The sequence below is a fragment of the Gracilinanus agilis genome, chromosome 4 (genome assembly GCF_016433145.1).
Source record: "Gracilinanus agilis isolate LMUSP501 chromosome 4, AgileGrace, whole genome shotgun sequence".
NCBI classification, from domain to species: domain Eukaryota; kingdom Metazoa; phylum Chordata; class Mammalia; order Didelphimorphia; family Didelphidae; genus Gracilinanus; species Gracilinanus agilis.
Genome location: NC_058133.1, coordinates 408,719,423 through 408,729,947, shown reverse-complemented (window position 1 = coordinate 408,729,947; position 10,525 = coordinate 408,719,423). Strand labels below are relative to the sequence as shown.

At 32.1% G+C, this 10,525-nt stretch overlaps 1 protein-coding gene across 1 annotated transcript in view; it reads right to left on the bottom strand.

Moving 5' to 3' along the window:
• Window positions 1–1,844: 1,844 nt before the first annotated feature.
• Window positions 1,845–10,525, bottom strand: part of STXBP5 (syntaxin binding protein 5) — a 252,000-nt gene continuing 243,319 nt past the window's right edge. Inside the window, 3 exon segments of the mRNA XM_044675457.1 lie at window positions 1,845–3,322; window positions 6,054–6,274; window positions 7,132–7,243. Of these exon segments, the coding sequence (XP_044531392.1) occupies window positions 3,281–3,322; window positions 6,054–6,274; window positions 7,132–7,243 (375 nt within the window). The 3' untranslated portion in view covers window positions 1,845–3,280.

Genomic DNA, 10,525 nt, shown 5'->3' with positions numbered 1-10,525 from the left:
GTAAAATCTTGAAATCTATGGTGTTGTCCAAATAACCACCTTCCTCCCCATCCCACCCTTGCTATCTAAACATATGTAACACTTTCAGACTTGTTGGAAACACACACATATTTACATCAAGTAACATTAAGAAGAATCTACAATTTGGCAGAATAAAAAAAAAGCTTCAGTTGAAAGCACTGAATGTAATTAAATGTAATAAGCTACATATAACAGATAAATAGCAGCAGTTTTTTGAACTCCCATCAAAAAGGAAATTAAGAGAAATTAACAATAGCTTCATTGCATCTTCAGTTATCTCTCCCCAAAACATTTTTTTCTATGACCAAAATGCAAATCAAGGAGATTATGATGTCCCTCTTTCCAAACATCATACAGACATACTATACAGAATTCTTCAAATATAAGAAAATACAATAAGAGAGATGTCTCACAAATTCCTTTCCAAGCATATATGTGTAATCAAAATACATAGGCATATATGTCTCTATGTGAATTTTAGTTTGGAAAAATGAGATGAATTGGGTAATACATGGAGAAACCATTTGCTTTTTGACATATTAACCAATTAATACTTCAATGATTTGAAAGTTAGAACAGATGAGATAAAGAATAATATTAAGAAAGAGATGAAAGAAGCTCAGTAAACACTTTTAATATTCTCATTCTTTGCTTTAACATAAGATCTTACACATATCCCCTGACTTTTTTACTTGGCTTGCTGGTGACTTTTTACATTTTTAAAAGAAAAAAAAAGAAAAGTAAAGTTGTACTTCTCAAAAGAGAATGAATTTCTGTAGGATATTCAATAAGGAACTATTATTATTGTAGTCTTTTTTTCTTACTGAATATTAAGTAGAACAAGAAACAACTTTTTCTGTAAGACAATTGTTAAAGAACTGTGACCATGAAAACAGGTTGTCTCTCCATCAAAAACTGAATTAAGAAAATCCCTGAAAAAGTTCCAATATTATGTTTAAAATGAATTTAGCTTTCTAATCTTAAAGTTAATTTTTAGTTTGCCATCCATCAATGACAAAGAATTTAATGAAGAAAAAATGTGAAACATCCACTTAACAATTTCTTTCTACATTAATGTTATGTAAAATTGAACAAATTTCCTTCATTTGTAGTAAATCAAACAATTAATAGTTCATTTTATATATGATAGATGATCTAAAATAACTGAAAGACATAAAATAATCCTGTGGCAAATTTCAATTGTTGTACTAATACAATCTACAATGTGGAAACATAAAATATTTTTTCTTAGGGTTTCCCATCAACTTTTTCAAATCTGTTGTTAACTTTTTCCATGTTGAACTGGTTTTTTAAAGAGGTATTAAATATCTTCTAAAATAACACAGCACAGAACAGTAGGATATAGGAATATGATACAAATAAAGTAATTTGTGAATTATTACATTTTCATCATAGAGATGTTAATTAAATAACAAATTATTCACCCGAGCTCTTTGCAAATTCCAAAAAGCTTTCTTCAGAAATAGGCTGTTGCTGTTTTTAAACTGGTTTGATCAACTTTTATATTATGTTTTTATCAAATGTGTTAAAACCAACCTGAATGTAAACATTTTTGTCCAGTAGTGCACTTTTTATGAGATGTAAACATAAAAGTTTCATTATTAAATGGTTAAAGAAGGGGAAAAAATCTATAACAAACCCTATAAAGTTAAGGTGATGTAAATATGCCTTAATGACCATAAAAGAGGGGAAAAATCACTTATATTTCAAGTTGTGCTCTATTTCTTAAAGAAAAAACAAGACAATAATTACTTATGGAACAAAATATTTTAATTTTATGAACATTAATTTTAGTGCTCCAATTATGTACTTCTTTAACTGAGCAGTTGAGAATCTCGCAATATTAAGTTTATATTAATAATGTGAGATTGCTTCCAAGTTTAATCAGTTAATTCTTTCTAGTCCTAATGCTATACTGGGAAATCAGTACTTAATTTTTCATTACAGGTCTTATTTGGTATGAGACTCTAGTACTGGAAATAATAATTTAGTTACCAAAATGTACATTTTCTTCTCTTTTGGCTCATTAAATTTTTGAAAGGACATGTACAGATTTATAATATATTAATTCTACAGAAAATAGGTCATCAGATAGATTCATATATAGTTAATTATTGACACTAGATGCTTGGTATTTTCATTGTGATAATATGTGCAGTAAGTTTTAACTGGCTCATCACCTGAGTGTACTGGTAGCAAATAAAGGGCCCCCTGCTAATTATGGAGCTGCACATTTTACTGAAATAATGAAACCATGTTAGCAATTTTAATTAAATAGATGCAAAGGTACATTTGGTTAAACATTTTATAAAAAATTCAAGCATAAATTAAAACCTTAGCCAATTTTAACATTTTACAAATTTAACCAATTAACTTTTTTTGGTCAAAACTACCGTTAGCTGAGTTAATGAGAACAAAAACAACAGACATTGAAGTATTCTCCTCACCACAATGGAGGTTTTTCACTTTTCACACTGCATAGCCATTTTACATAGAAATTTCCAGAAATATGAGCAGTTCATTCATGTTCTCTTCACTTTTCAATGAAAAGTCATTTATCTCCTTGTTTTGTACTTGACAGAATATGGACTCGAATACAGGAATACAACAACAAAGATCCAAGAATAGCCCATCCACAGGTAAACTATGTTTGTTTTCATTATCAATAGCCAATACTTTAATTTTGTCTCACCAGATGGTAGTAGTTTAATTCTTCTGCACTAATGATAATGATGACCAATCCACTTGAGGAAAGGGGAAGTTCATGACAGTTGTTAATAGTTCAGTTCAATGATGCAAATATGACTGTTCTAGTTCCAGAATCCCTGATTTACTGCCTCTCCTCAAAAGAAACTCAGCAGTGATGGCTGATACAGTAGCACAAAACCTCTAGGCATGTGAAATTTTAGTAAAGGACTGATACATGACTGCCATTGCCATTTTGTGCCAATTTTCTCTTTTCCTCTTCATGTGTCCTTTGCGACCTGTTCAATTCTCAAGCTGTTAATTCATGGCTGGGACACACATGAATACTCCAGTTGTATGTATGTGCATTTTAAATACAATACTCCTCAGTTAAAGCCACATGACTGAGGTAAAACAGTGCATGATTGTGCTAGGAAAGAACAGTATCCAGTGATGAATTCTCCTTCAATTCTGTCTTAAAAGAAATTAATGGAAAGAAAAAAGAGATCTTCCCCTCTTCCAGACAAGGTTGGATATTACTGGATTCTGGCTTTCAAAATTGGTACCACTTTTTATCTTTGTACTTCAACATCATCTAAAGAGAGAAAGAAAAAAATTTATATATATATATGTATATTTATACATATATATATGCACACACAGAAAATGGTGAATAATAAAAATTTCAACCTACAATTTGTTTCTTTTTTTTTTTTTAGTATTTATATCACTGTAAGTTTAAAGTATCAAATCAACCCCCCTACAACTTTAGACAATTGTATTCACATTTAGAATGGTCAGAGTTTGGTTAAAAAAAAAAGGTAAACTAATTTAAGATGCTGGCTTGAGATAGTACTGAAATTGCTAGTATTTGATGCAAACACTTTTAAACTCACCTGGGAGTTAGTAAGATTGACATAGGAGATGGATGTCAGTGTACTTTTACAGATTAAAAAAGTAGTCAGCTTGATTGGGAAGAAAATATCAGATTTTATACAACTCATGGAAAATGAGATCTTAGATTGTATACATCTTTTGTCTTTTAATTATAAGAAAACTAAGAGATAAATGTTTGTAATAAATCACCACAAATAAAGCAGTTCCTTCTGGGTCATGGCAGAAAGAAGAATTGCGTATTCTGGGATTAGGGTGCTAACTCATATAATTCAACTAATTATCTAATTAAGGAGATACTTGGAGGGAATGGGTCTGAAAAGAGGGGCTTTTCAATAGAAACTATATAATAAATACAAATAACTCTAAGTTTCTTAAAAAGAGCCTGATCATGGTAATTGGAAAAAGTAATAACTTAACAACTCCCCCTAACTCCAACTTCTCCAATGTATTTAAAGGAGGTTTGGTTTTACAGAAATATACTTTATTAATATTTGGAATCAGAACTCTTTGAACTTTCTATTTCCAAAGTCCTTGTAGCTTCAGGGAACATCTGAACCTCCAGTCTTAGAGTATAACATAGGAATATAATGAGTGCAATAAGTAAAAATTCCTGATTTCAAAGGAATAACACTAACATGGTTGATGGATGATGTTTGTTTTCCCCGAATTATTTGTATTACTTTTGTATATATAATTTGTATATGCTTATTTATACAGTCTGTCTAGTCCCTAAAACTCCCTCCCACCCCTATCTAAGAACTTCTTCAGGGCAGGGATTGTTTCATCTTTGATAATTTATTTCCAGGTCCTATTACCATGCCTGGTTTATGGTCAATGCTTAAGAAGTCATTGCTTATTGATTTGCCCAACAAAAAATTTATGGAATACTCTTATCTGAGGGACTACAATGAGCTCTAACAATGATGATGACAAGACGAAAATAGTAAAAAATAAATCAGCCTTGATATTGTAGCCAGCTATTGTTCTGATTTAGCTTCATAGCTTTACAAGCTTCAATAGCTTTTAAATTGAACTAGAACTGTAGGCTTACTTACAGGTAATGAAATTATAGAGAAATAAAGTTAGGAGGTATTATTTCTTTATGTGACATGCAAATGAGGCAATTCTAATTTAACTTATTTGAACAATGTATTGATGCAAAAGAATGAGAAATTCAAAAAGGCACTGACGAGACTAATATCATATATTATCCTAAGTAAACTTAACTGATGGAAATCAGTCGATAAAATGTGGTGCTCAGAACCAAAATCCTAGAAAATACCTTTGCTAACAAACATTAGCTCCCCTTCCCAAGTTGAGAAAAAGAACAGTAAAGGGCAAAACTGACTTAGAGCACAAGTGTCAAATTCAAGTAGAAACAGAGTTCACTGAACTATGCATAAAGAACCCTGTGAGCTACATATTCATTAAGAGAACCACTTGTTAACATTATCCATGTTAGTATATTTTTATTTGGGGCAACACTGAGGAAAAATGTATGATGAGAAAAGGTGAACTGTTTGTAAAGCAAGAGCAAATGAAAACTTATAGCCTACATGCTCCTTTGGTATCTAAGTAATATTAAGAATGTGAAAGGGCCCTAGCACATTGGCCAAGCTCACCCAAAAAAGATTTATAGGAGGACATGGCCAAAAAGTTACACAGGATGAGGCATTAATAGACTGTAATCTGTTTCATTGAAAGATGAAATCATAGAACCACTGAAGTATAAGGCAAGCACTAAAATGATTAATTTCTACAATGAGAAATTATGTTTTATTACTACTGGATTAAATTTGGATTCTAAAATATAAGTTTATAGATCTAAGCTACCAGAACACTATCTGCTGATGAAGTGAGGTAAACTACATTGACCAGAAAACCTGTTTTTCCTGGGGAAAGTAGAAATCAGAAATGAGCTTTTCTGTGAAGGTGAGGCAGCTAAGAACCAAAATAAAACAGTTAGGATCCATGAGAAAGTAACTCCTTTACTCACATGCAGTCAGGATTAGATATACCATGGAAAGTCCTGCTACTAACCAAAATAGCTTCCAGATGATAAGGTTTGCTTTGCTTCATCAAGGTTATGTCTCATTAATGAACATTGTTTGCTTTATATCTTGCACCCTATAAAAACTACATTGTAATTTTAGTCTGGTGCAGCTTTCACTAGGAAACTTCCCTGACCAGAAAATACAATTATAAATAAATATTGGTTCCATTAATCTGAACTTCTGGGTGTCCAGATTCACTTTATGAAGTGCACCACTTCACTGACACATGAAAATGCATTTGCACAAAGAGTATGAAAATGCTGAAGGCATAGAATATTGGATATGGGAGGACCCATGGCTCTTTCTACTTGAGTAAACAGTCATCTGTTACATTCAGTAACAGAAAAAGCTTCAATATATTTTTGCTGGGAATACCTCATGAGCATGTTTAGAGAATGAATCTGCACTTGAGAGCATTGCAGCTGTCCTTTCTTCAAGATCACCAAGTTTCTGTCCTCTTTCATCCAGGGCTAACCTGGCTCGAGCCAATTCACCAACTACTCCAGATGCTGCTCCTTTAACACCTTCAATACCACCAGGACCAGGGATATGTTGAGCAAGACTCCTGGAGGCTTTTCCAGATGCCGATTCTCCAACTGAATATATTCATTAATGAATTAAGAACAATTAAAAACAAAGAAAATTTTCTTTTCAGTCAAAAGATCAAGCTATGTAAATACTTGACACCATTTATATACGATTTTAAGGGTGTTACAAATTAAATTAAATAAATATGTGAATATTCACTGATACTTTTCCTCCATATTCATGCAAATCCTTTATATCATCAAAATTATCCAGTGCAGATGTTTTGAATTAAGTATACTGAAAAAGGCCTTTTGTAAAAAATCTTATTTAGGCATACAAAATTTAAGTTTCCTTAATTAATATAGCTATAGGTGAGAAAATATAGAATAGTATAATTTTATTGAACTACACTTCTCTGCTGATGATTTATTTTATTCCCTGTATTTTTAGTCAAATCTATCAATTTATAATAAACTAGAGAATGTCCACAAGAGGATATCCAGGATGGTGAAGCACTCTTTCATATGTGGCTAGGCTAAAAGAATAGGATGTTGAGCTTGAGGAAAAGGAGATTCAAGAAGGACATGATAAATGTGGTTAAATAGATGAGGGCTCTCAAGCAGAAGAGGATTTAAATGTTTTCTGATTGGTGCCAGAGGACAGAACCAGAAGAGATGAAAGTTACAGAGAAAAATTTAGGCTTGATGTTAGAAAAAATTTCCTGACTATTAAGAGATTTTCAAAAGTATCTTTCTTAAACCATGCCTCATGCTCAAAGTGAACACAATACATTACCTATGGTTTAATTGAGGCAGAGTACTGAGGGACTACTGCTTCCTTATTCCTGAAAGATTTCATACATTTACATTGCTTAAATATTTCCTGTTGGTGAAATATTCTTCTAAAATAAAAATAATTAACTTACAGAGTTCTTCTCTGTCAAGGGACTGTGCACCACCTCCAAACAAGCCTTTAAAAAATCCCCTGTTTGGTGCTTCAGGTGTTTCTACAGGAGTGAAGAGTTCACCTAACATTTCCTATGAAGCAAAAATATAATTGTTAAAAGGCAGATGAAAATTGCCTAAGTGAGAAATAAAGCAATTCCAAAAAAGCATCAGGGAATATTTTCAGCTTATTCTTATAATAATAATGTTTACTAGTGCTTACAAATAGGATGTATAATTATATAGTAATTAATGAATTGGACGAATAAAACTTTGTTCAAAAATATATTGCTAAAAATTGGCAACAAAGTATATATTTCTATAAGTTGAATCATATTTTTCCATTGAATAGCATTATAAAATTAGATATGCAATTAAATACTGAATTTTAGCTCCTAGATATAAGCAAAGGTTGTAGTCAATAAAGTAACTTGAAAAATCACATTTAAGTATTTGCACAGAAAAGACCAAGACTAAATGGAAAGTTCGATATCTAACAACAAAAAACAAGAAAAACATGAAAAGGTAAATAAGAAACAGAAGGGAAAGAAAGAAAACTCTTATTTTTAAACTTGCCTCTTTAAGGGCCTTAAGATCAAATTATTTGTATTCCTATATGGACAAATGTTATGTGTAACTTTCAAAAACTGTATTCACTATTACAGTAATTAGAAGAATTATTTATAGGGAGAGGCTGGATCACTAAATGGTCTAAGATGAGATGGGTGGGGAAAAGAAGAGGGGGAGGGTGAATAGTAGATGGCACCAAGGGAAACTTGAATGAATCAGAAAAATAGGATATTCTATACCACACAAAGAGAGCACGGGAAGCGGAGGGGATGAATACTATTATAAGAAGGAGAGGAAGAGAGAATTAAGAGGTAATATTTAAACCTTATTCTCAGCGGAATTAACCCTGAGAGGGAAGAGTAGCTATATCCATTGGGATACAGAATTCTATCTAACCCTACTGAGAAAGTCAGAAGGGATTAACCAAGAGGAGCAGGGGGGTGGGGAGGTCAAAAAAGGGAGGGGAGGGGAGAGGGAATTCATTGGGTCTTAAAAATAAAAATAGGGGAAGAATAAGGGAGGGGGAGGAAAGGGAAGTAAAACAAGGGAGGGGACAAGGGGGACTAGTCTAAAATAAACGACTGGTTTAAAAGGAAATAGCCTAAGAAGAAGGGGTAGAACTAGGAGAGGATACCAAAATATTGGGGAATGCACAACTGATAATTATAACTCTGAATGTGAATGTGATGAACTCACTCATAAAAAGGAAGCAAATAGCAGAGTGGATTAGAAACCAAAAGCCTACCATATGTTGTCTACAAGAAACACATATGAGGCAAGTGGACATAAAGAGGTTTAAGTTCAAGGGCTGGAGCAAAATCTTTTGGGCTTCAAATGAGAAAAAGAAGGAGGGAGTGGGAATCATGATTTCTGACAAAGCCAAAGTAAAAATAGATATGATTAAAAGAGACAGGAAAGGTAATTACATCCTGATAAAAGGCAGTATAGAAAATGAGGAAATAACAGTACTCAACATGTATGCACCAAACGGTATAGCATCCAAATTCCTAAAGGAGAAACTGGCAGAGCTCAAGAAGGACATAGATAGTAAAACCATACTAATGGGAGATCTAAATATTCCTCTTTCAGGTCTAGGTAAATCAAACCAAAAAATAAATAAGAAAGAGATAAAAGAGGTGAATGAAATCCTATAAAATTAGATTTAATAGATATGTGGAGAAAAATAAATAGGGACAAAAAGGAATACACCTTCTTTTCAGCTGCACAGGGTACATTCACAAAGATTGACCATGTAATAGGGCATAGAAACATTGCAAACAAATGCAAAAGAACAGAAATAATAAGTGTAACCTTCTCAGATCATAATGCAATAAAGTAATAATTAATAAGGGCATAGGACAGGCAAATCAAAAACTAATTGGAAATTAAATAATATAATTCTTCAAAACCAGTTAGTTAAAGAAGAAATCATAGAAATAATCAATAATTTCATAGAAGAGAATGACAATGATGAGACACCCTACCAAACTCTGTGGGATGCAGCTAAGGCAGTACTCAGGGGGAAAAAATATCCTTGAGTGCATGTATTAACAAATTAGAGAGTGCAAAGATCAATGAACTCGGCATGGAAATTAAAAAACTAGAAAGGGAACAAATTAAAAATCTCCAGCTAAAGACCAAATTAGAGATTATAAAAATTAAAGGAGAAATCAACAAAATTGAAAGTAAAAGAACTATTAAATTAATAAATAAGAATAGAAGCTTGTACTTTGAAAAAACAAGCAAAATTTACAAAGTACTGATCAATCTAATTTAAAAAAAGGAAAGAAGAAAACCAAATCATCAGAATCAAAGATGAAAAGGGAGATATCACCTATAATGCAGAGGAAATCAAGGCAATCATTAAAAATTTTGCACAATTATATGGCAATAAATATAGCAATCTAGGTGGGATGGATGAATATTTACAAAAATATAAATTGCCTAGATTAACAGTAGAAGAAATAGAATAATCCCATATCAGAAAAAGAAATTGAATAAGCCATCAAAGAACTCCCTAAGAAAAAATCCCCAGGACCAGATGGATTCACAAGTGAATTCTATCAAACCTTCAAAGAACAACTAATTCCAATACTATACAAACTATTTAACATAATAAGCAAAGAAGGAGTTCTAACAAACTCCTTTTTATGATACAGATATGGTACTGATCCCAAAGCCAAGTAGATCAAAAACAGAAATAAAACTACAGACCAATTTCCTTAATGAACATAGATGCAAAAATCTTAAACAGAATACTAGCTAAAAGACTCCAGCAAATGATCAAGAGGGTTATCCATCATGATCAAGTGGGATTTATACCAGGAATGTGAGGATGGTTCAACATCAAGAAAACCATTCACATAATTGACCATATCAATAAGCAAACCAACAAAAACTACATGATTATCTCAATAGATGCTGAAAAAGCCTTTGACAAAATACATCCATTCCTATTGAAAACACTAGAAAGTATAGGAATAGAAGGATTTTTCCTAAAAATAATAAATAGTATATATCTAAAACCATTAACAAGCATCATATGCAATGGGGATAAATTAGAAGCCTTCCCAATAAGATGAGGAGTGAAACAAGGATGCCCATTATATCCTCTATTATTTAACATTGTACTAGAAACATTAGTAGTAGCAATTAGAGAAGAAAAAGAAATTGAAGGTATCAAAATAGGCAATGAGGAGACTAAGCTATCACTCTTTGCAGATGATATGATGGTCTACTTAAAAAATCCTAGAGAATCAACTAAGAAGCTTGTAGAAATAATCAACAACTTTAGCAAAGTTGCAG